The sequence below is a fragment of the Rhea pennata genome, chromosome 4 (assembly GCF_028389875.1).
Source record: "Rhea pennata isolate bPtePen1 chromosome 4, bPtePen1.pri, whole genome shotgun sequence".
NCBI classification, from domain to species: domain Eukaryota; kingdom Metazoa; phylum Chordata; class Aves; order Rheiformes; family Rheidae; genus Rhea; species Rhea pennata.
In genome coordinates, this window is record NC_084666.1 from 11,896,368 (window position 1) to 11,923,786 (window position 27,419).

Consider the following 27,419-nt stretch of genomic DNA (forward strand, 5'->3'; position numbering starts at 1 on the left):
AAGAAAACAGCGTTCCCTTTTTCAGAGGAATATAACCTATCCATCTTTCAACACTAAGGTTGTACTCACAGGCATCCAGCAAACCATAGGCAGACTGCTCCTTTCTGCATGTCTGGCAACACGCAAACCCAGCGGTACAAAGCTTGCCACAAACAAATAATCTGTGGATATAGCCAGAAAGTCTAGACTTGATGACTATGTGAAGGGAAGGTTCTAGCTGCCACAAAGTTTGTACTCTTTGATGCAAATAGGAGTTGAACATGTGCAAGGCTCAAAGACAATACCTAAGTCTAAAAACTACATCTGGCTGTAGAAAACATTCCAGATATAATTTTCAAAGAGACAGAGGAAGAAAGTGTCTGTAGCAAGATCAACTAAGATGGTTTTGCTCTTTAGGGTACCTACAAGAACTGGATTCAGCTTTTGGCAATTTCTGTCTTGGGTTTATCAAATAAAAGCCTTCCAAACACTAGCTGTAAAACAAACTTAATAGTGCTTCCTCTCTGCTGCTTGTCACGTACACGCAGAACTGAGCATGAGGAACTCAGCATCAGATAGTCTTTAAATGACATCAAAGCACAATTCAAAAATATGAAAAAAACCAAATAGTATAAATAAGCGACTTGTGTGCAAAGCAATTCTAAGCATAGTCTAAATAAGAACAGAATAATTATACCAAAGGGCTGCAAAGGGCTTTCGTATCAGCAGAGTCCACTTTTCTGTAAGAAATTTTTCTCTTGGGAGAGTCTATTCCAGTCTGACAGAATACAGAGAGCAGAAAAGCTTGTTTAAAAAGAGGTTTACAGCAACACTTTATTTGTGTAAACTTTTATCTCCTTACAGTAGAAACATACACAGTACAAGCCAAAAGTAGTATAACAATTTTACAGCACAGATTACTGGTAAAATGCAAAACTAATTTGTATCAAATTTTTAAAAAAACTGTGCACTTTCTCAAACTTAACTTTGTTCAGCACATCGTTTTGATTTATATATAACAAGGCATTAATTCTATAAGAATCATTTACTATATTCCAAAATTGCATGACCTAGGTGTAACACTCTATAGCCTGATACCATTTTTGTTCCTTTCAATATTTACAGATTTAATCTACTTGCATTGACATGTAACATACAAGTACTAAGAACAAATATAAGCTCTGCTAATACTAGTTTCACATTGAGAAAGTTATACAAAAAGCTCAATTTTGCATTGCAATAGCTTGGTTCTGCTGCAACCATGACTAATTTAGGAAAAATTTCCCTTCTTAGCATGTTCCCTCACTTTCAGCAGCATTTTGGTCTTTCAAACTGCAGAACTGAATCTGCTCTGAGCTCTACAGGAACTGGAAGCAGATCATATTTCTACCAGCTACCAATTTTTTTTCCTCCTCTTCCTTTCCAGAACACAACTCCTAAATTTTTTTTTGAAAGTTGCATCCTCTATACATGACATAATCCAATTCATTCTAGCTACTATGTACAGAAATGGCTCAGGCAATTAAGTTAGTCCACCTTGTCATTAGTCAACAGGAAGTATAATTACTGTAGCTGTAAAGGAGGTATCTAGTGTTCCAGAATAAGTGAGTTTAGTTATGATGGAAGCTTCCTCAATTCTATTTACATGACAACTTCAGGCTCAATGTTAAATAGCAAGTCATCATTTCCTCTTCGAACTTCAAGTAGTAGAGGTGACTCATTCATCACAGCCTCTTGCAGGTCACTGGAAGTCATCAAAGGACGCCCATTGACTTTAACAATGATATCTCCGTCTTGGATCCCTCCTCTGCATAGGCAAGAAGAAAAAAAAAGCAGTAAGAATGCATTCTACTCAGAAAAGTAGTACTAAAGCTATTCACCACCTCTTTGGCTGATGTTATATTCTTTGCTTGCTTTAGTTTCCAAAGGAGGGCACTTTCACACTTCTGATAGATGCAGACTAATGAGTAATGCTCCCTAAATACAAAATCAGGCTTGGAATATTTCACTGAAGATTTTCTTCTGAAACAACAAGAGATAGTAAAAGTGGTCTATTTTCTCTCTGTTTTGTAGAAATAGAAAAGACTTTTAACCATGACTGACTTACTCCATCCATGTGAAAGACTATGTCTCTGTCTCTATAGGACATATTTCACACAGCAGAAGTTAAACCTAATTGCAAAATTGACAGATAAATGAAGTATATGAACTGAATTAATTCTTTCCTGCTGCTCAAGTGCTAGTCAGAATGGCTGCTCTTCTCACCTTTGGAACTTCTTAATAATTCCTAAAAACATATGTAAAAATATGTTACTTATTTCCAACTTTTCTGTATAATGGTCTCTTCCTCAAAGATAAATAATCATTTCAGACAATAACTCAGGCAATGTCTAATATGAATGTAATTCTATTTCCTGTTGAATTGATATTTGCTTTACCTTTCAAAGGCAAAATTGACTCGTATTTGGGATCTTGTTTAAACATGCACATTGTTAGTGCATACGATGTCATTTGAGAAGTTTTGAAACTGAAATACTTCACCTTTGTATATCTGAGTAAAATACTACTTTTTTTTTCTTTAACAAAAGGCACAAGTTTTAATTTTTTAAATACAAATCAAGACTGGTATGAATAAGTGCTTGAATACAAATAGGAATATCTATTTGGAAATATATTTATTCTTAAGAAAATAATGTGCTCTGCATACCTATGAGAAGGTGAATTTGGAACAACTTCATGTACATAAATTCCACTTCTGACATCAGGGAAGTCAGGATTACTGTGTTTCAATTCTTCTACCAAGCTAAAAGAAGATCAAAATTATATAACATTTAATTCTACTAGTGTTATAAAAGTAACATTTGAAGTATTTTCCCTAGTCTTTTTCTTGTCCACAAATAAATGACATAATAGATAACTTTTTGCCTCTCGTTTTGTGCTGACAACATAGGAAACTTAGATAAAACAAGCAACAGCCCAGTCCAAAGCAATACATTTCAAGGGTCAAAAACACTTACTTGTGCAAAACTTGCTATATTTAATGGTCTCATAAGTCTACTGCAAGAGCTTGACTTTTGTTACTTGCAGCAATAGTACAGAGAGCCCTTCCCACACACCCAGTCCTAGAGGCTGTAGAGGGACCAAAGACAGTCTTGTGCCATAGAATTAACACTGCTGATAAGGCAGAAATTTACTAATGGTTTTGCTTCTTTCCTTTTGCAAATCTTTAGTGAGAACAACACTGCTTTTGACAACTTGTGTCATAACTAGGTGATCAGAATTATGAATTTTTCAGGGAAACTAGTACTTTAGCTTCTTTACGTTTTATCACAAATAAAATGGTTGTGCTTGTCTTTATAAAGACGACAGAAACCAGCTGCAAAACAGAGACTCTAAAAATATCCTCTTATTTCTGAGAAGACGACTTCATGTCAGACCTGGGTACAGTACAAGTTAAAACCCACTTATAGTACAAAAAAGTTTTAAATCAATGATGGATTACTTTGTTGTCTGTCATGAGAATCTGGGGTCCCTCAGGTGGAAAGGAAGCTAGAATAGCTGCACACAGCTTCATTTTTTTTTCCAATTGAAGACCCTAACATAATTAAATGTCTAAAAAAAAAACACATCGAGAGAAAAAGTATTTTCTTGAAAATTGGCCTGTAAACGTCTTACACTGCCCTATTAGATATCACAAAAGCAGTAAAACATCACACTATGTTCATGTCACAATATTTAGAGATGCATCCTGAATTTCTCTCAATTGACGGTGGTCTTGTGATGTGAATGCCATTACACTGATTCATTCCAGCTAAGGCTCTGACCCTTTTGGGAGGTCTGAAAGAGTACAACTCAATAAATAAATATGGCTTTGACTACAATCTCAGCTGGAAATTGTCTTGTTTAATTTTGTAGTATACTGCCATATTGCAAATGTGCTTACCAGTGGGAAAGGACACAAGTGTAAGAACCCTCACTTATTATGCCAGGATACATCCAGGTAACAAGACAAAGTAGTGTGAGAGAGAAAAGGCAGTAAAGAACCTGAGTCTGGTTTTGGTAACAAGGAGACACAAAGCTTTACTTCTTTGCTTTAGCAACCACTTCGTTTCAAATTAATGGTTAGACACCAAATCCTACACGTGGCCTCCACTGGCATTGATAAAACTACTGCCAAATCTTCAGGTATCTAATCTCACACAGTCACCTAAATGCGGTAGCTTGTTTAAATCATGCCTAAAACCTGGTACAACACCAGACATCCCAGTCAAGACGGTGGGGAGAGGGGGGCGTATCCAGGCTCTTCCTAACTTCCCACTTACCAATGGGGCACGCACCATTATCAGTACTTACAAAATGACTGACTGATTTTCCAAGTCGCAGAATATACATTTCACCAACACAATTAAAATGTTCACAAGCTTCATAAAAACTAACCCACCCATCTGCATTCTACAGAGGTTTATAACCAAAGCTGCATAATGAAGTTCTGAACCACTATTAAACATTTTCTGCAACTAACTGTAGGAATAATTATACAGGATACTTTAAGATACTTACGCAGGTGTTATTGTTAGCATTCTGATGCCAATGAAACGCTTCTTCCCATCTGAAAATAACACAGGAGGTATTTAAAAAATTTAGGCAAAAACTAAGAAAAATAACTTCTTTGATGACGTAAGATATCTTCCAATCAAAACAGTATGTAACAGCTTTTAAAAAAACTAAACATAAATCATACGCATCAACAATGATGTCATTTTTTCTTTTGCCTAACGTTGGTGTATAGAATGAGAATCCTTCACCTCACCTCCACCTCAAAGAGTGCTGAGGTAAAATTTTTTACCACTCTAAAAAATTTCCTTCAGGAAAATTTCTGTGATTCAGAATCACATGACTTAAATAAATGGAAGATTTTATAGCCAAGCACCATCTCATCTGAAACTAGTTGAGATAATCTAATCATATGGTGTTCCCATTAAAACGTAGGAATGAGATTTAAAGAAATGTAAATTTTCATCTTTCAGAGAAAAGAGAGCCTAAGAGATAAATCTGAAAGGCTTACACCAAGTTCTAGTGCAAACAGCTCATTATTTCTACCCAAAAGGAATGAAAAATGAATTAAAAACCTTAACCAGGACTCTATAGAATTTTAATTCACTCCTTCAAGAACACAGGCTCATTTCTGCAATTAGCTCTTAGTAGACAAGATATTGCACAGCTGTTTTATGAACAAATGCTCTTTGACAACTTCCTGGAGTGAGTACATCAGTAGTTAGTTGCATCTGGTATTAAACAGTATTTCCCCGTACTTGTTCCAGGGTAACTACTTCATAATTTCTTTGAGATTCTCCATATTCTCATATAAGGTGACAGAAAAGGAGATGTACAGAATCTCCTCTAACTCTCATTCTATCCAAGAAAAATAATCCTAAACTAAGGATCTAGTTCTGAATGTTATGCATGTCAATGAGAATGTTGAGTACTAAAACATGGGATTCACTATCCTCTAGACAATCTTGTATCTTCAATTGTCATGCATGCTTTTCCCTAAAAATATTTTGGCTGTCCTTTATTTTAAAATGAAACCAATCTGATCAAAATCAGCTATAGTAAGACCTCCACGAAAAAGCCTCATTACTTTAAATTGAGGTCTTAAAACCTTTGGGCATGTGCCTGAACTAATGAACTCACGTTTCTTTAGTCCATGTAGCACACACAAATCCTTAAAAGGTAAATTTTCGCTTTTTTAAAAAAGGGCAAACATTCTAACTCTCCCAGCTAAAAATAATTTTTCCCCAGTGTGGACAGTTAAATGGTAAAGCTGTCTGTAAGTCAAACTGCAGTCAAACCGAACAGATACATAAATGACAGACTCTCTGGTGACAGTTTGTCTCCACTGAACAGCTTGCTACTGGTCATGGCCTGTGTGATACAGAAAGATGCAGGAACATAATGCATACTCTGGGGGTTCGATTAGGAAAGCCTACTTGAAAGAAAATGCAGATGAAAAGGACAAAAATTTATCTGGAAGAAACAAAACAAGGGGGAGATTGGGCAAGAATGGAAAACCACAAGCAGAAATACTGCTGATCTAAACAGGAATTTTCTCCCTGTGGCTGATGACATGTGTAAAAACAAAGCTTTGAAAAAAAAATCTAGTAAATATGGAGTTATTTGCAACTAAAGGTCTCGTGTCATTTGTGGGCAACTGTGAGTATGATTTTACCCCTATTCAAGCACTGAAATTTAAAACTGCCTTCAACTCTCTCTCCACAACGAGTTTGATACACTTAGAATCATAGAATCGGTAAGATTGGAAGGGACCTCTGGAGATCATCTAGTCCAACCTCCCTACTCAGCAGGGTCACCTAGAGCATGGCAGACAGGGTTGCATCCAGGTGGGCCTTGAACATCTCCAGAGAAGGAGACTCCACCAACTCTCTGGGCAACCTGCTCCAGTGCTCCGTCACTCTCACAGGGAAGAAATTCCCCCTCACGGTCAGGCAGAACTTCCTGTGCTTCAATTTCTGCCCATGGCCTCTTGTCCTGTCACATGGGACAACTGGAAAGAGTTTGGCCCTGTCCCCTTGACACCCTCCCTTCAGGTACTTGTACACATTGATAAGATCCCCCCTCAGTCTTCTCTTCCCCAGGCTGAAGAGGCCCAGCTCTCGCAGCCGTTCCTCGTAGGGCAGGTGCTCCAGCCCTCTGATCATCCTCATAGCCCTCCGCTGGACTCTCTCCAGTAGCTCCATGTCTCTCTTGTAGTGGGGAGCCCAGGACTGGACACAGTACTGGAGATGAGGCCTCACCAGGTCTGGGTAGAGGGGCAGGATCATCTCCCTCGGCCTGCTGGCAACAGTCTTCCTAATGCACCCCAGGAAACCATTGGCCTTCTTGGCCACAAGGGAACATTGCTGGCTCACAGTCAATAATGGCTCATACTATAACAATAAAAAGGTTATTTCATAAACTAATAGGTATGAAGTTATCGGGAGTCTAGCAGTCAATATGTTGTGTTATTTTAGTTTTAGAAGTCTAAATTCCTCCTCATGACCACTCTCCCAGCCATTTCGTATGTCAAAATACTGGTAGGAGAACTTCAGGCTTTTTGTTTTGCAAAAATTCATTCCGTTAAATTTAACCCAAGTCAAATATCTTACACAAAAATAAAGTTTCCATCAACATTTAGTACAGAAAATATAATTGACCACTTCATTAAAATATCAGTAGAGACTGAGTGGGCACAGACAACATTTCATCACCCCAAGGGATGGCTATTTTGAGGTCAGGGTTGAGTCATGTTGGCAGAGCACTATGTGGCACCTGGAACTACCGCTGTCATATTACATCTGCTCTGTGAATAAAAAGTCTCAAGACCTGTCAGTTCAACAGTTTGCACAATCATGAGGTATAAGAAAAAATAATTAAGAGAACTGGAATAAAGTGAGATCTTGAATCTAAGAGGCATATCGTGAGGCTGAAGTCCCAATAATAGTTAAATGGTGGCTAATGTCAGAACAATCAAGTTCAAAAGATGTGAAACCATTGCAGCTTGGAGCTGGAACACAGCATGGTAGAGGGACATGTACAGATCATACTTAGCTCTTGTAAACACCAGGCCAGATTAAACACTGATGTAGGTGCTTTGTGCCATGCCAGTGGTACAAAGTGAAGCAAACCAGCCTCATCCATGAGTCTAAACTTGAACTTGTTTTGTGTTAATAGAAAGTCACAAGCAGCTGACCCCAAGTATCGAGAAACGGTTGACAATTTAAGGAGCTTTATGTTCTGAAAGACATTTTTTAAAATCAACAGTAAGGACAGTATTTACTTAAACTTTTTTTTTTCCCTTAATTGATGTCTCTAACAGTACAAACAGTAACCTACAAACTAGGCAGATACAACGGTTGACAACAGAAGTGTTTATGACTGCTATAAATTGTGGCAAAAAAGCACTGATAGATCCAAATTAAGGGGCCAGTCAAACTCTTATAGACATGAGTATCTTCAGCACATGAGTATCTCCATTGCAGCCGATTTCAGTGGGGCTAGGATATCACCAGGATCTTCAAGTGAAGGAACAAATCCTACACTTTTTATTTGAGTGGCAGGCAGAACGCCTACCTCTCTGCTCATTCCTTTTGCACTCAGACCATCTTGCAGATTGCATATGCAGTTCTGAAAGTATGTAAGAAAGATATTCTGCTGCCAAACACAAACCATGAAAACAGCCCCAGTTTAGAATGTTGAATTACATACATGCAGGGTACCATCCATATAAACTGTATAGCAGAATTTGATCAGGAATCTACAGGTATATTCAGAAAGCCTCCTAAGCAGCCTTCATGGGTACTGGTAATAATCATTGATAAGAAATACATAGGCAGGCATATAGACTCACCACAACTGATAAAACTTTGCAAGGATGTAACTGCAGATGCATATAAATAATTTGTTGAATGTGGCCAGTATAGAATTCTCCTTCTTCTCTTTGCCCATCTTGAAACAGAGTTTATTCACTTTTCTACTGGTATTATATGAGAGGCCAGCCTGACCTCCTAGGCTGGACTTTCTCCCTAATATGCTATTGCACTACTTATTTCCTGTCTTTAATCCTACAGTATCCGTGTTTGAAATCTCTGTGGTTTTACTGCTCTGCCCAAGACTTAACTAGTAGTAGTATATGGCAGAGCTAAGATTGGAACTGAGAAATTCCTATAGGTACTAGCAAAATACACAGAGGTAAAGTCAGTCAAAGCCTAAATATACAGACTGACTTGCAGAAGTAAGGAGAAAACAAGCACATAGTTAAAACCTAGATATGGACGCAGCTACTTAACTTCCTGTACTAGATTAATAACTATAAAATAAGGTTGACATTATTACTGATAAATACACCATTAGCAAAGGTTTTCAGATCTTTCAGTGGATAAGTATCTTTATATAGAGTACAATAAATTCTTGGTCAAAAATACATTGGGTATTATATGGGTATTACCCACATATTAGGTAATACATAATATTTGGGTAATTAGTCCAAATAATTCATTCAAATGCCATTCTCATCCTAATTTTTTTTGTTCCTGTACAAGTTGGTTATATATTTACAATTACATAAAATGGACGGGACTTCATGAATGTATGTCATCTATACAAAACTGGTAGATAGGTAGATAAACTAGTAGTTATCTGATCAGCTCAGACTTAAAAGACTAAAATCAAGCTTATTGAACACTATCCTGAATATATACCTATATACCAGAGTGAATCTGGAAAGAGCTATTTCCTAAAGGAAACAGCTCTTTATCATCTCTAGGCAATATGATATTTAGAGCAAAATGGAAATACCCTTAAACTTATTTCATATGACCTAATTGTACCATAAGGGTGGATCCCCTGAAACTACTGAAACGTAACTGGAGCAAACGAAAACATGATAAAAACATCCCAAAAATTCTGCTTACAGTTATGACAGGGAATAACGCCTATACAACAGATTTGAAAACCATTACTAAAGGCCAAAAGAATGCAAACTGAATTTAAAATACTGCAAAAATATCTACTAGAAGTTTCTTTCCATATGCATCAAGGACTAAATGACTGGTCTATCTTCAGAGAATAGTACTAGAGGTGCTTCAGACAAGCTAAAAAAAAAAAATTTTTTTTTAAATTAATTGTCTGTGCCTAGAGTGTGCTCAGTCACGAAAAATCAGGCTGATGCTAAGAGTAAGTCCAAATGTGTCATAATCAAAAGAAAAGGAATGAGGATGGAAATTGGATAATAAAGATGGTTCACAAACATTTCATAAAGATGGTAAGAAGGTTCACAAACATCATAAAATAAACATGAATCTTTCACTATTATTTTTTCTAAAGTCCATAGGCAAAGTTATTTCAAGGCCCTCAAACTGAGCCTAGAGGATTCCTCACTCTCTAGAGGCAAAGGTGTCTGAGAGTGCAAGGCGGCTGAGTTCGTATTCAGCCTTTGCAACTTCCCAGCCCCAGTTATCAGGAACCTACTGACAGGTGGTGAACTTTCAGTACAAGATTTGCATTCATCTTCTAGAACCATTCCTGCTGTGTAAGCCATCACACCTCAGCACTTTGAGATGAACAGTTTGGTTCTGAATGGCAACATTGCCAAGTATACAGGCCTGCCTCTCACAGAAGTCAGTGGGGATAGTTAGTAAAACTGGACAAATAATTACTTTTGACTTGTTGAAGCAAAATTATGTCAACTACCTTGAAATGCATTTTTCAGCACAAAGTTGACTGAACCTTTTTCATCAGCTTTGGTAGTGAAAACAATCTGAATTGAGGAATGTAGCACAAGATAGACGAGGAGACCGTGTCAGAACTGAGATGTCTCAAAGGCAAGGGCAGAAGCATAAATTTGAAACCTCAGACTAAGAGAAGTTTCTGAACGAACACTGTCTGAGAGGAATGGTGTAGGGAAACAATTCTGGCATTAGCAATTGGATGAACTGAAGAGGAGACAGAAATTATATCAAAAAAGACTCAAGATGAACAGCAGCCACCTGTCATGATACAAGATGAGTAGGGTGTGAACAGATAAACTGGCAAGCAGAAGAGAAAGGAAGGTTTGGCCTAAATGAAGCATTACTAGATCAGCTTTGGCTGTGCAGCATGTAGTATGCCATCTAGTCAGAGTCTCAGCATTACATATGAGACAGACACACACAACAGGAAAGTCCAGAGTACTACAATCTTCAGTTGTTGATATAATTAGATTTATAAACTCTTTAGTGCATGCAGGGCCCTTTCTTTTTCCTGTCTCCTCCCCACTATGCATGTGTTTAGGAATTAGCACACTGCTTTTCTTCTGCAGAGGTTTCAGAACCTATCACAAGACCCATTTATATAACACAGCTGTAGATGACCCTGGCAAAAACAAACAAACAAACAAAAAACTCCACACATCCACAGATGGTGTGCATAGGAACAGCACCCTCAGACAGATTAGCTCATTTTGAGAGTCTGCATCTTATTCTCTACACCTTTTGCTTGCACAACATGTGAAAGAGAAGGATTAGACCCCTTGATCAAATCCCCATTTGTTCTCAAGATTGAGACTGATGACTTATCTGCATCCTCACTATCCTCAGAAGTCCCTCTTCCCAGATTTATACAGATGCTACCTATTCTTTTGGGGAGGGCTGAGTAATAAAACTTCACCATCACTTCTACAAAACTGTCTTCTATGATCAAGTCCATAAATAACAATAAGGTGTCCTATACTGTAAGAGGACATTACATCTTTCGTGACCAGGACCCCAGAACTGTGTCCTTCGGCATTTTATTGAGAGATCAGGTTAATAACTGGGAGATGAGAGAATCATTATTTCCTGCAGACATTACCTTTACTTTGTTTGTCATGAGACTCCGTGAGGAACTGAGTGATGCGGTCTGAAGGAATAGCAAAGGAAATTCCAGCCGTAACCTTCAAGGTGTTAATTCCAATCACTTCACCATCCTGTGGAGACAGCAACCAATTAACTTGATCCTAATATACAGGGTTCAATTCACTACCTAGCATTTTATTTTAAAAGTTGGTGTAGGTAGTTTTAAGAAGTTTTGTAATCATTTAATAAACGTTATTTCTAGGAGAGAATCTGGGTTATGATTGGCACTGCCTCTCATGTTTAACTGTGATAGCCAAAGAGATTACAGTACAGCTTGTTTATCCAAGGTTCATCCAACCACTCAACAAGAGGCTCCCTTCCCTGAGCAGGTAATCGGCTCCACTGTTCATTGAATTGCAAACTCAGTGCTGCTTTAAAGCAATTTATTTTAAAATCTGTTGTGTGGACAAATGAGATCTCATCTTTGCCCTGCACCATCTAGTTCAAATTCAGTCTAGCAAAATTTCCTCTGCTCTCCACAGAAGTGTTTTTCAAAGCTGTATGAACTGAAACCTAATTTATGTGATTTGTATTAGCTTTAGCATATCTGCCTACCATTAGCCTGAATGGCTGGAAGCTGGTATAAATCAATAAGCCTTTACAATTTATCTGTGAGAGCACTCTCTGCCACCACTGTGTATCTTCTGGGTAGCAGTTTACACAGATTATTCTTTCATTTTCACAATAAGCATAAGTATTCTCTCATTTATTTAGAACTAGATATAAAAATAAACAAAACACTAAAAAGCAAGCCATCTGGACTTACCAGATTAACTAGAGGTCCTCCAGAGTTGCCATACTGTAAAAGTGACATAAGGAAACAATAAATTGGTGAGACATTTCAGGAATTTAAAACTGCATTTCAAGCAATCTTTTTGTTTGTTAGTAAATGAAAGAGAAGCAAGGCATTTCTTAGGCTTGTTCTACCTGTTCATATCTCTTATGATCACATTTTTTTCTTCTTAGAAAAAGGTCTTAAATCAGGAGCAGCAACTTACAACCAAAAATAATGAGGCCATAATTTAGAGGAGAATCACTAAGAAGTTAAAATAAGTATTTTGATCCTTCTGAATATCATTAGAACAAAGTTTTGAAATAATTAGTTGCTGTTTAAAATAATACTTCAGTGAAGTGCTCTCAGCTTATTATGATTTTTAAGAGGTGTTATTCATCACTTTGGTCTACAATACTGTCAGTCTTTCTCATTCTCTAACAGGGGAGAACAAAACACTTTGCAAGTATAATCATGGCATATTGCTGTGAGATAGTTGCTATGCAAGGACTGCTGGGTAACCATAGAGATGTAACCACTTCTAGGGAGAGCATAAAGCAGCTCTGAACATTTTTAAATTGCCTAATACCTATTGGCCTTCAAAGGAAAAATCCAAGCAGGACTATAGGAAGTGGGAGCTGGAGAAGTTTCTTGGCCATCTTCATGTTGCCTCACCAAGTTTGTTTTTGAATGAGGCCAGTATTTTTAAGTATGTCTACCAAATAGTCAAGAACAGCAACTTACCACTCAAAATAAACAAAAGCTAAGTGATGCATGACAGCAACATGAGCTATCTAAACTGTTTACACTGAGACAGCACTGGGCAAACCTTATTTATTCTCAGAAGAACAGATATTAAAGTTTTAAACAGCTTCAAGTTCATGTTTAAAAAGAGATCAGTTTCTTACGTAGACTCTTTTCAGTGGCCATGGGGTACATATTTGATTTTTATGTCTGATTGACAAGAAGGAACCAGGATAGTGCGGGTTTTTTCAGCTTTCAGATACTCTCACAATGACAATTTTCAGCATATGATCTTTCACTCATTTGTCCTCTGCTTGAAGGATCTGATAATGGAAGAACTTTGTCACGTGCAGTATAGTTCCATTTAGGAATGTATGGCCCTGCTGTCTTCTGCCCCATGTTCCTGTTGTCCTAGTATTTCTCAAAAGGCAGCTGTATGCACATTCCTCCAGGAAAGTCTTGGCTGAGCCACAGGAATGCTCTGAATAGAGCAGCTCTCAAACTCCTCCCGTTCTCAGGAGAAAACTAGTGCATTAGCTAAGCACACAGTATCCCTATGCCAGGGACTATCTTCCTATTCTGAAGTCTCATATGGCAAAGCAACTCAAATACATTGTCATTTTCCTTACCTCATCTACTATCACTATTCCATTTACTGTAGTATTACCTGATTCATTCTGCTATCTTCATCTAAACTGGTTTATTAGCATCTGAAGGCAGTAATTGCTTAAGCACATACAAGGAAGTAGTTTCATTCGGAGGAATGTGCACAGGCGTGAAGTCAAGAATCCCATGTTCTAATTCTGGCTCTGCCACCAATTCAGTTTGTGCTCCCAAGCAACCCATTTTGCATAAATTTTTCTATTTGCCTGTGCAACTGAACAAACTAATACCATTTAAACATCTTAAGAGCTTCAGCTCCTGAACCATACAGGAGTTTGAGAAAGCTCCTTTTAATGTCACATGTTGGTGCAAAAAAGTAATTGCTTTTTTCATATAATTGCTCTCAAAAACTCTGCAAAAGTAAATATTTGTGAAGTGCTTTGCATGTGCAAAATTCTAAGCATTATGATTTGTTGAGTTTGGTATTCAGAGCCATTAAATAAATGCTGGAAATGTTTTCCTTCTAATGTATAACAGATTTAAACTGCAAAATTTCAGGCTGTTTTCTACCTCAGATATGCACGCAGTACTCTTTAAAATCACCACAAGTTATATACACATCTGAGGACTTCACTTAAGCTTTTTGGATGCCTCTAACTGCTCTGAAGGCATATTATTTTCACATATGAATATGTTTCTAAAAACATATAATGCAATAGGGCCTTAACTCTGAAAAGTATCCAAAGCTTTAAGTTATTTTACATCTAGATTCCTATTTGAGGTAGGTGATGCACAGAGCAGGGAAAAACCCCTTTCTTGAAGTTCTTACCTGGACTTCCTGACAGTAAATCCAAGCAGATGATATCAGCTTCACAACTCCATCTGGCTCTAATGGATGGAGGTGAAAAACACTGGCTCTATTCTACAGCTTGCTGGGCCAGACTAGCTGAACAAGTACAGAGAGGAACATTGATTTACCTCTATTCTGTACAGCCACGTGTTACTGCACATGAGATCTACAGAATGAGAGGTCTGTCATATGTGGCATCTTTGTAGACAACCTCAGAGGACATTTTATTTAACACTCCTTCCAGAATACTAATGTCTAAATGCAACTTACAGACACTGTATAGTCTTCTTTAAAGAGAAGGAGATGTCACTGATTTTTAACAAAGTTCCTTTCATTCACGGAATTCATCTTTCAGAGCATACATTTCTCTGCTGAATAGATTTCAAAGTCCCAGGACTACAAAGTTCAGCCATTTGCATATCTAGTACTTACATTGATAATAGCATCTGTCTGAATGTAATCCATATCAGAGTCCCTCAGGCCAAGTTCTTTGCCATCTCGCTGAGCAGTGCTGACAATACCTGTTGTCACAGTGTTCTGTAAGGCAAATGGGCTTCCAATTGCCACTACAAATTCCCCTGGCCTCAGATCAGCAGAGTGTCCCAGTAATAATACAGGCAGTTTTTTCTTAAATAAACACAAGAAGCAGCATTAATTTAGATCTGAAAATAACCTAACAAGATCAAAAACTAGTGAGAAATTAGGAAGACATACATTAGGAATGGCCACTGCATTGCATTAATGGGAGAGTAACTCACTATCATATGCCCAAAACTTAAGACAGATCACACTAATGTAGGGCATTATTGCTTTCAACTGTCTTCAGAAATAAAGTAATAGCAGCAGTACCCTGCTATTTCATTCATAAAAAAATGCTAACAAAACTCAGTATCAGATTTGTCTATTTTCCAGCAGACTGTACCTCCTCCTCCCCATAAATTAGCATGCAAACTGGCTTTTGACAGTCTGCCGTTCCCACTACACTACATACCACTTCACAGTCCACATACACACTAAGCTAGAATGACTGCCTGAAGACAAGAGACTATTTTGGCTAACAGCATCAGAATCTGACCGTGTATTAGCCAGCACACGTTATTTTTTTTCCTTTTTAGCAGTTCCTAGTGCAGAAGAGATGTAGCAATTTAATTCTAAGGCATGAAAAATTTCCAGGCCTGCAGACATAGTTTGTTCTGAACATCATTATCTCCAGATCTGTTCCCAAGGAATCCCTAAATATATATTCCAGCCAATCAGTCTGTACTTAAATGAAACTGAAATAAGGCTCCCAAATTCATTCATTCTTCTGTTTAGATCACTCACCTTAGGGTGAATCTTTATTGTTGCAATATCAGATTTCTTGTCAATGTCTTTGATGGTTGCTTCATAGGTATCTCCATTTTGCAGTTGTACTTTCAATTGCTGTCTCCCTGATATTGCATTGGTGCTTGACACCACATGGGCATTGGTCACAATTAAACCAGAATCAGACATTATAAACCCAGATCCACTGGAAAGGGGGACATTTCGACCAAAGAGAGGGTGCCTGTACAAAAAGTAAATAATTATTAAATCATAAGGGAAAAGCAGACAACTGCATTAGAAATTATTCACCACCTTTCATCCCAAGAAATACCAAAACATTTGATGACTCCTGTTATAGTCCATAAAAAAACCAAACATAAAATATTGACAAAGAAAGGATCACTTCCTGAAAACCTGTGTGCAGCTTTTAGTCAGCCAGGGAGACAGGAACTGAGGTTTCCAGACAACTGACAGATCACATAGTTCTTTTCTTTTCCAATTCTATTTTTAAAGTTTTCCTTGCAAAGAGGAAAAGGCAGGTGACAAAAAAAGAGTAGTTCATCTGACTCCACCACCTGCTTCTATAATAAAAGAAAATGATGACAGGAAATAGGCAGGGCTAACAAATGGACAGATCCACTAATAGGAAAGAGTTACCCAGTGAAGAAGAAGGAACCTTGCAGGACACGGGAGCAAATGAGGTGATAAGGTCTCAGGTGATCATGAGGCACAGGTGTAAGAAAAAGTATGTTTGCAGTATGTGTGCAGACTGAAAGGACTAGGAATGTAAAAGAAAGAAGAAATAAAAAACACTGACAGTGGGTAAAATTTGGAGGGAACATCATTTGCTTCACTAAAGATAGCTTAAAGACTTTATAAACTGTTTAAGGTACTATGACTTTTCCCTGTGAACAATTTCTGCGGTTACTTTAGATTCATTAGCGGAACAGAAAGTGCCTTAGCAGTAGAAAATGAGAAGAAGTCCACAAATTCATCTTTATTCCAAGATGTGATCCTTATTAGGAAATTGTTTGAAAGTTCTGGGCTATTCAGCAGTAAAGAATTGGAGCCAATCCCAGGTAGAAGGCAATATAACAATTAATGTCCAGCAGGCCACTTGGCAAACATTTACTTTTAGGTAAGGAACAAGAAATCTTAAAAACATATGCAAAGACCTAAAAGGTCTTCAGTTTTAATGTTCTCTTCAAAGACCAATCACCGTGTGCATAATGACAGGCCTCAAGGCCCAATTATCCAGCTTAGTCCTACATTAAAAACTATACAAGTTCTCCACGAAATTCTTAAGCTCATGCAGAATTAGAGCATCCCTTGCAGAAAGATATCCAGGTAACAGTATCTGTAACACTGCAGTAATTTGTTCTGACAGCAGCTTCTCTTGAGTTCTTGATGTTAAAAGCTGTCTCCTTAGCTCCAGCTTCATGTGGTGTCTTGGCCAGCAGATTTAGACTTTTTTTATATCTATCAAAAGCATTTATGTGTTTCAGTGGATTATTACAGATGGTCAGTGAGGCACCTCTTAATGTTCTCTCTGACAGAACAAAATCACTTGACATTACCTGTCACCAAAAGTGGAATAAGCAAGAAAGCACTATGTTTTTCCAATTTACTTTTCTGTACTTGGCCTGGGTTTTTTTGTTGTTGTTTTTGTTTTTTTAAACTATGATATAATAAACACAATCCAGATACCACATTGTTCTGGACCTCCAAAGAAGATTATATAGCTTCTGAAGGCATGCAATATCTGTCATAAGTTACTGTGAAGATTCTAAACTCAATAAAACAAACCTACTAAACAGGAACAGAACACATAAATGGGTGATGGTGCTTCTCATACGGTATCTTACTCTTGTAAGATCTTGCTTCTCTGGATAAGACTGCTGTAATGTTTCAAAGTATTTTTTTAACATCAGTAATTCAAAACAAAAGTTCTATTCAAAACACTTATGTTTGATAGCAAAAAGAGAAAAAGGAAATATCTTTGTAGCCCCTTGTTTAACAATGCCATTAAAATATAAAGAGTTAGAAGTGTTACCTGAGAAAAAGCTCAATGTGCACAACTGCAGGTGCAATCTTTTCCACCACATCTGCTATGAAGTTAAATTTGTATCTTGGGCTGCTGGACTGTAGGTGACCTATACTAGCAGAAAGAATTGGATATGTTAATAAGAAAACATCCTTTTAACCAAGTGAGATGAACATGAGTATTTCTCACACTGAGATAGTTTCCAACCAGATTTGTGAAAAGCAATTGAAGACACTAAGATTTATTCAAAATTATTGTGTTTTGCCTGATCCTAAGAAAGTCAAACAGCAGAATCACTTAGCTACAAGTTCTCTGACATTCTTAGAAATCTCCAAGCTTTATCTTGAGCATTTTTCTCAGCAAAACTACTAATTATTAGCTAAAATACATAGAATCATAGGACAAACCAGGCTGGAAGCGACCTGAAAGTTCAGTAAAGCTGAAAGGTTGGAGGGGACTTGAAAGGGTCTAAAGAGGTTGGACTACAGACCTCCTGAGAGGTCTCCTGAAAGAGACCTCCCACTTAAAACGAGTTCAGCTACCAGCTCAGACCAGGTTGCTCAAAAGCTCTGTTCAGTCAAGGCTTGAAAACCTGCAAGAATGGAGACTGCATGCCTGTTTCACTGCTTCATTACCCTCATGGGGAAAAGGATTTTCTTGCATGTAGTTTAAACCTTCTTGCTGAAACTCATGCTTGTTGTCTCTCATCCTCCCACCATGCATCTCTGAAAAGCCTAGCTCTGTCTTCTCAGTGACCTCCCCATAGGCACTGGCAGGCTACTGTTAGCTTGGACAAAGAACAGCTTCAGGGTGACCTAAGCAAGCTCAACTCCCTCAGCCTTTCCTAACAGGACATGTGCTCCAGCCCCCTCAAACACTTTGGTGGCCTCACTGCCATTATCAATGTCTTTCTTGTAGTGGGGGTCCCAAACTCAGAGGCAGTGGTCTAGATGCGGTCTAGATGTGGTCTAATGAGTGCCAAGTAACGTCACTGCAGCATCTCTGGACTGCACTGAGAATCTAAATGATGATTCTTTTTGAAGTAGACACGTTATAAGCCTGCTGTAAATTATAACCTTCGCACCTAAGAAGTTTTGCAAACTCACAACTAAGCTATCGCAACATAACTATAGATTATTATATACTAAGCATTCTGGTAAAAGATCATTTAGTACTGACTTAAACAGCACCATACACAACAACTACGAATACCAAATGGTCGTCCTATGAAATGACTATTGTGGAGGGGGCAAAAAAGCACACAGCATCCCGGATCGGAATGTCACAGCATCCCAAAGTAGTAATACTTCCCGTGCTAGAATGACATGCTTATCTGCAATCCCTAATACATGAGGGCGTATCACTACATATGTTAAACACATGTTAGGGGACAAAACACTACATTTCATTTAATAGCAGTCTTTCATGGTCACTGCCTGATGCTTTATAACTATAGGATCTAAGGAAGGCAGCCAGCAAGTTGTAATCAAACACAGCAAGGACATTTTTGGGTTTGTTCAAACCTGGTGCAACAGCACACTATTTGTCTCAGGAGGCATAATTCTTTTACTGCCATTTAGTGAGGAGGGATACTGTCTATAATCTAACTTCTGAAAGGTTTATATCATTTAGACCTTATACTTTATGCAATCAGATCAGTGATTTGCTTGAGGTTCAACTCATGATGAAGGATGAATTTACCTCCACAGAAGCTCTAGCATTCACAGTTTATGTCTTGTCTTAATGGCTCTAAATGGTCCTTGTTCTAGGCAGCGTAACACGGTAATGAGTCCAGATAAATTATCTTTTGAAAGCATGTAATTGCCCTTGTCTTTACATGCAAAGTGAGAAAGAAAAGGATACGCATCACACAAAAAGGAGAAATACATAAAAAAAGAAAGGAGGAGGAAGTTTGAGAACGGGAGATTTCTCATGCACTTCGGTATTCTGTGTAGTTCTTAATTCAAAGATCACTCTGGCCAACCCAAATCTAAAGCTCTTTTACTGTCCATTAAGCCTTGTAAATTACTTGGGATGAGTGCAAAGATAGCAGCACAATGGTGTCTAACCGATTTACAGATTTACAAAAGGGAGATGTCTCACTGATCTATCCTATTCTTTGAATGAATTCATAGATAGTGGAAAACAGAGAACTAGTTCTAACAGTTCATTTTATCTTTCAAAAGGCCTTCACAATAAAGCCTTGAAGGACCTACAGAGTCAGAGAGTGAGAGATCATACCTTATCACAGTAATTAAGAGGCTTGAAACAAAAACCAAAATTTTTGAAACTTAATATGGAATGGATACATCACCAGTACCAAAGGAAAAAAGTATTAAAGGAAATAGATCAAGACAATAAGGCATTTCTCATTAGAACTCTGAGTGTGGTTCTTCCTGTAACTGGACATGGGATTTAGCTCTAAGAGGAAGCCATGCTTACATTTAGCAAGCTAAATTTATATGATATGGAATAAACAAAAGGAACAACTTGGCAAGAATATATTCAGTCTATTTTATGTACATTCTCACGTACTCTGAAAAATGCTTCTAACCAACTGAACATGCTTATTTCAGTACTTAGTTTAAAAGAGACACTGCATGCAGGAATCACAGAGGTCAATCAAATGCAAGTTCAACAGACTTATTTTGTTTACTGAGCCACTGAAGATTTATCTTACCTTCAAATCACAAGCAATTTGCCTGATTATGCAGTATATCCTTTGAAGTCTAGTGATATGAGTTTAATTGCTTGTATACACAGCAGTGTTCACTGATGGAATATATCGTCACTATCACATTTATCTTAACAGAAATGACTATATGTCTACAAAAGACAGTAGGCTAGACCCTCAGTTGAGATACATTGGCATAAGTGAGGAAAAAAGCATGGTGAATGTCAGCTTTCAGTTGGTGTAAAGCAGCATAGCTTTACATAAGTCAGAGCAACTAAATCAGTTTGCATTAGCCAAAAGCTGAACTATTCTGTCCGTGCCAAACTGTCACAGCACAAGACTAAAAAGCAAAAGGGGAAACCTGCCAAAGATGTCAGTTTAACACCACTCCTCCTGTGAAGCCACCAGCAAAACACCATGGGTGGCAATGCCTTTCCAGCTGAGATTTGGGGGTAGTCAGAGGAAGAAAATTTGACAGAGATAGCAGATGAATGAAAATATGGATAGAGTGGAAGAAACTACATGATGTAATAAAGAAAGAAACTGTAAAACCAAAGCAAAGCCTGTGAAAACATTTATCAGTCTAAGCTGAGGACAGAAGACAAGAATACTCAGATGTGTAGGTGAATCCAAATCTGCCCTATATTTTCACTGGAGGAAGGGGAAGTTTCAAACAGAGCGAGATTAAGGAAAACAGACATGCAAGCTTTGCATTGGCTATTGGCCTGATTAGAGATGAGCTGCTCTTACTAGCAACTTATGGAGACTAAATTCTGGCAAAAACTGACTTACAATCTTGAGATGCCTACAGAGAAGCTGATATCCCTCAATTTTTTTCCTGCAAGCTGTGAGTGATAAGCAACTTTAAACACATTACATGACATCCCACTCAGGAAAGCTCAGGCTGTGGACTGTAAAAAGTAACTGCAAATTAGCACTTGTTCTTGTCCCTCCCTACCCTCATCTAATTTAAGGGAATTTAATAATTGATAAATAATATTGTAGTGCACAATTCTCACAGAGCTGATCTTCATCAGCACTCAAAATACTTCACAAGGAAGGTGTTACAGCCTGAGAAACTGAGGAGGGAAGTAGTACTACCTTGTACAAGGCGTATAATGTCATCCTGCAAACAAATATTAGAACAACATTGGTGGAATCATGGCCTTATGTCAGACCTCCAATCTATCCATTACTTCGTATTAATTGGTAGAGACCAGCTACTGCTATTATTCTTACTACAACATAAAATTAGGTATGCGTGATAGTCCTAGGATCTTTTCCCTTGCTTTTTCCCTCTGCAGATATTCTTGCTGCCATGCACAGCTTTCACACTGCTCTCACACCTCTGCTGGACTGTGAATGTAAAAGCTCCATGTCTACCACAGCCTCATGTGTTTTGATCCATTGACATACTGAGATTTGCTGCCTATTTTTCAGAAGGTCTCTCAATAACATCCATTATGGTTGGTGTTTTTACTACATGTTCATAATCATCTCATTAACCAATGCTAATTTGTCATAGCAAAAGACATCATTTAATCCAATTAACTATCTTTAAAATAATCAAGGTATGAAAGGAGCAAAGATACATCTTTAATTGAAGAGCTAGATTTTTCCAGTTTTCTCCAAATTGACAAGTCAGCCGGGTTTTCAGTAGATCTGAACTCCCGTTTTATCACCTAAATGAAGTGATTAGATACAGAATCACAGAATCAGTAAGGTTGGAAGGGACCTCTGGAGATCATCTAGTCTAACCTCCCAAAGATTTCCTGATGCTGGTTCCACTGGTCAGAAGGGCTCAGTATTCAGCACCAAGCACTAGAAATCCAGAGTTGGATGTTAGCAAATAAATTGACATTAAAGATGTTCAGTCTATTTTGTGAAGTTTGATCTTACATTTTCAGCTCTATGCACTTCAGCTACTTGGGATTTACACAGCTAAAACTAAGTGTCTGCCAGGTGGGAGTCACCTTAATTATCAGCTTAACACTTTCCTGAATTCTAGTGTATCTACAGACTATGAGTTCATTTAATAGCTTTGTATTTACTTGGAGTACATCTGTTCCTTCTGCAACTAATCTCATTAACACTATTGTAAATCAGGAGCAACTTTACTAAATCTGTAGAGTTAAATAGTATGAACAAAACAGAGAAAAATTTCAGCAGAAATAAATTGTCATAGTCCCACTGAAGATAATAAAGGTACACCGGTTTACATTTGCTGAAGAGTGAAAGTATCTGAATAGCTGCCAGCTTACTCCCTATAGTATTAAATCAGACCATATTCAATGATTTCTTAAAGACAACACATTACATTAAAATCCACAATTTTATATTCATTAAGAATATGTGAGCCTGGGAAACTCATTCTTTTGAGGTCGTTTCCCCCCCCTTTTTTTAAAGCTAGCTTCAGAAAAGATCTGCACGTTCAGCTAAATTATTGTGTCTAAGGGAGGACTGCAACCTGGCAGATCTGATCACCAGGGATAAACACTGTCCCTACTGTGCTTTCATGGAAAGAAACGAAAGACAAATAAAAGATTATAATGTCTCTGCTTAAAAAACAGAAACATCTGCTGGAAACATAGGTTCATGGGCAGCTTTTCTGATGAATTCAGCATTAAGATCAAGTTGCATAGCTGTGCACTGACCATAAAGCTTTCGTGGCTTTAATACTACATTATGTTTCAGGCAATTTGTTTATTCAATGGATATCTACCATGCACAGATGAAAACAATTTGGTGAACCATCACCAAAGTGGCTTTCTTGTGCAGCACAGAAGTCACAATGGCCAGATAGATATGGATTGACACATGCCTTCTTGTAAAGACACTCAACTGCCTCACTGACTTCAGAAGCTTATTACTTCGCCTTACCAAGTGACTTGCACAAGGAGATACAATGTGAACATCTCTTTTTCTGTTAGTGATTCTTCACAAAAACAGTGAGGTGCTATACTCAGAATATGGCAAATGCTAAACAATATTCATCCTTATCTGCAGGAACTCAAAACTCACACAGACATAAGGAAAACAGTCAGTAAAGGAATGTAACTAGAGTTTGTGTTTTCAGCCAATGCCTTGCAATGGATTTCCCTAAATAAAATATACAGCTGGAAGGAGCCTTTGGCTCTGATGACAATAACAGCAGTAGGAGACTTCAGTACATTTTACAGGGACAGTTTCTCAGAAATGCAAGCAATGATATGCTCCATCGTTCCTGTGCACTTTCAAGGTTACATGCATGCACACTCCAAAAACCTCAGGCAAAACTGCATGCAATAATTCTGCTTATGCTCCAGTTGTATTTTCAAGTGGGTTTTTTAGGGAACCTAACTTTTAGGCTCAAATCTTGTAAAGATTTGACTGACACAAGACTTTAAATCATGAGTCCTTTCTGACAGTCTCTTCAGTTATACAATTCAGAGGACAGACATTCTCAGGCATAACCCTGCTAAGGATCAGTATCAAAACTAATGGGACTCATTTCTTAGAATGAGTACTCAAAAGTTCAGTCAGTCTTCTTGGTTAGTTTCTTTGTTCCATTAACCAAATAATACCTTCATGTCTCCAGAAAATAATTTTTTTCTTTGCTTCTGCCTCCTAGATTAGAAAATTCAAATCTTCATTTGATATCTAAAATGTTTGATAGAAACCATTAGCACAGTCAACATTGCAGGGAATTATTAAATGCACTGAGAACATTATGTTAAGGGCTCATAAACAGCTCTTTGTGCAGAGAAGCCTGACATAAATGGGTCACAAATTGCAGGCAACCTCACAAATTGTGTGTAGTTTCTGACAGCTTCATAGATTGATAAGAGAGATTGTTTATACTTAAATTTACTATAATGGGAAAGAGGGCTCTGCAGAAGCAGGTCTTTGATTACAGTTTGTCTTCCATAAAGATTTGCATCATTACTTACACACCAGCCTGTAACAGTTGTATATACCTATTTGTGACAGAAGACAGGTAAAAGCTAGGTGTTTCAGAAAAAAAAAAATCATTAAGGTATCTTGTGCTGAAGAGGAACACAATTATTAGCATATAGGTCATTTAAAAGTCCTGATGACTTCTTAGTTTTTCAGGTAAGTCAAAGGGTCTACTCAGATGTACGAGTAATTGTATGAGCAGTGGTTTTCAGGGCACAGGTCCTACTGGAGAATGTAGTGATGACAGATTAGTTACTGTAGTTCCATGCGGTATACTCTCCCTTAGCACACTGCGTCTACACCTCTTAGTTTGGCATGTTGATATTCTTTATACTAATCCAGGCCTCTCACAAGGACAGAATTATTTGAGTTCTGTCATTTCTGGAATTATCACTTCCTTGGTCATTCTGAGCACCTCTCTCCTTCCATCCCTTCTGGATCTACTACTGTTTTCTCATGTTCTCCATGTTCTGAAAATTAGATGCAAGCCATACCATTATCTGGGGCTGCTTTAATGCATGTACAGTTAAGTAAAAGTGGATTTACTTTGTAACTAGCTCAGGGCCTTCAAACTCTGAGTCATCTAAGGCCAGACTTCCTTCGTGAATAGGGAAAACAGACAAACTCGAGAGTAATTTTAAACTGTCGATTTTCTTCTAAACCCTCTCATTAGAGCCGTTGCATGTTATTGTTTAAAAAAAGAAAAAAAAACATAATTGGGTTCTTTTCCTGGCTCAACTGCTGATTTAAGACTGACCTTGGGCAAGACACTTAGTTTCTTTGAGCCTGAGTTTGTGCAGCTGTAGAATTGAATAAAAATTAAAACTTCACAGAAAACCAGATGCTTCATCTAAGCTGAGGTTTACTGGGACAGAAAATAAAGCCAAAATAAAGTGAGCACTAAAATAGTTGCTTGAAAAAAAAAGTTACTTCTACCTCTCTGCTCTAAATTCCTAAGCCAATTACAGTAGACTCAAGAAAATTCCATAAAGAAAATGTCACATGTACCAAATCCCAGGCACTCTCTAAACACTTAGATACTGGCAAGCTTGCCAGTTTTGGTTAAACATTCTAATTATTTTGCAGTGGATGATTTCCAACCAAGTATTAAAAGGACTAAAGCTAATGGATGCTTAGATGAAAACGAATAGGCAAACAGCAATTTATCACTGCAAAATGATGAAGAGACTGACCATTGCAGTTCCATGGTAGCATCTGGAGATATTCTTGGCTCTACAAGATATGCCCAAAGTAACTTTAGGAATATCATTTGACTTCCTTCTTCCTTGTGCCACAGTTTACCTGCTCTGAAAAGTGGCATATATGAAAAGTCCCCTCCAAACAGGGCAGTTCCTACAGGCTAGCAACAGTAACACTCCAGTCTCCCTCTCACTCCTCCAGTGATTTTAGCAAATCTGCCATCTGCCATACAACAGATTAGTTAAAGGTTCACTTGACATAACAGAAGAACCATGCATGATTTAAAACCTTGCTAAATATACGACTCTTCTTTCCAGGAAAACTGTTACAACTTTCACTGTTACAAAGAAGTACACTGTAAAAATAACATGCCAGGAAGTATGCTAACAGAAATAAGCAAAATTAACATTTCCAGCAGGTGAACCATTTTAATAACAACAATAACAGAAAGAAAAAAAACACTAAAGTGAGTGATTACTAATTAAGTTAAACCATCAACCTTGAGGTTACCATAGAATATTACAATATCCTATGTGAAGCAAAGGCTCCAGTATCTTACTGCAAACAGGAGATTGCCCGATATCCTGAGCACCAGTATTTTAAACTGTAAAAGAGGTTCACTGATGGTTTTTTCCTCTTTAGACTCCGCAAGAGTATGACTGTAAGTCCTCTCATAAGAAGGAAATATGAGAGACAAAAGATGATGTTTTAGATACTGTCTATTGCATTTTCTTTTTTCCCTGCTCCAGTCACGTTTCAAATAGGTGTTTTCCCTCTAGGGATCCCTGCCAGCTTAACCAAAATTAACTTCTAACGAGAGCCACCAGAGAAGGCCCGGGAGCACGAGAGCGTCCGATCTGTTTGCGCGGGACTTGGCGCGACGGATCTGTGCTCCAGCCCAGAGCGGCAGGATGCCGCCCAAACACCTTCCTAGCAGGCGCCAAGTCACAGCGCGGCGCGGCGCTGAGCGGGGCCGCCCCACGCTCCCGCCGAGCCGAGGAGCGACCTCGCCCCGACGGGACCGCGGCGGAGGTGGGCTGGCGCCCCTCGGAAAGGCCCCGAGCGCCCCGCCGCCCCCCTAGGCCGCATCCGCCGCCCCCCTAGGCCCCTCGCCGCGGGCCCAGGCCGCGCCATGCTCCTACCCGATTCGCAGGCGCCTTTCTGGACCTGGGCGACGGCGGGCAGGCCGTGCTGCAGCGCCTTGCGGCTCACGGCCTTCAGCTGGCACACGTTGTCGTAGGTGCGGCCGTCGCTGCCGCACACCTGGGCGCTGAGCTTGCACTGGCAGACGCCCTTGGCGAAGCGCTTGCCCATGGGGTAGCGGCAGTCGAGGCTGTCGCCGCAGGGCGGGTCCTCCTTGCGGCCGCAGGAGTCGCCCTCGCCGGCGGCGCAGATGAGGCAGCAGTTGCAGCGGTCGGGGACGTAGCCGCTGGGGCAGCTGGGGCTGGGGCACTTGGAGACATCGCAGCGGGCCGGGCACTTGGCGCGGGCCGGCGGCAGCTCGGCGGCGCCGCGGCCGCGGCTCAGGCAGAGCAGCAGCAACGGGCTCAACAGCGACACCCGCATGGCGGCGGGCGGCGGGGCCGGGGCAGCGCGGGAGCGGGCAGTCGGGCCGCGGGCAGGCACAGGTGCCGGCCCCCTCCTCCCTCCCCGGGCAGGGCTCCTCCGCGCTGAGCGGCAGAGGGCGAGCAGGGCGTGCAGGTATAAAGCGGCAGAGCAAAGGCTAGCTCAGTTCATCGGAGAAGCGCGGCAGCTCAGGGGCTCCGCGGCACTAGCTCGCAGGGCGGAGGCACCGAGCCATGGCCAAGCCGCAGCCGCGCAAGGGGAGCGCCTTCTCCGGGCGGCCGCGCGAAGCAGTGAGCGCAGCGGCGAGCCGAGCCGCA

At 39.2% G+C, this 27,419-nt stretch overlaps 1 protein-coding gene across 1 annotated transcript; it reads right to left on the reverse strand.

Moving 5' to 3' along the window:
- Positions 1 to 784: 784 nt before the first annotated feature.
- On the reverse strand, positions 785 to 27,419 carry HTRA3 (HtrA serine peptidase 3). Its single transcript, XM_062575289.1, has 9 exons — positions 26,679 to 27,419; positions 17,736 to 17,835; positions 15,701 to 15,923; positions 14,810 to 15,004; positions 12,175 to 12,207; positions 11,365 to 11,479; positions 4,540 to 4,588; positions 2,687 to 2,782; positions 785 to 1,786 (listed from the first exon to the last, which is right to left on the reverse strand). The coding sequence occupies exons 1-9, from the start codon at positions 27,100 to 27,102 to the stop codon at positions 1,621 to 1,623; spliced, it is 1,401 nt and encodes a 466-aa protein (XP_062431273.1). The 5' UTR covers positions 27,103 to 27,419; the 3' UTR covers positions 785 to 1,620.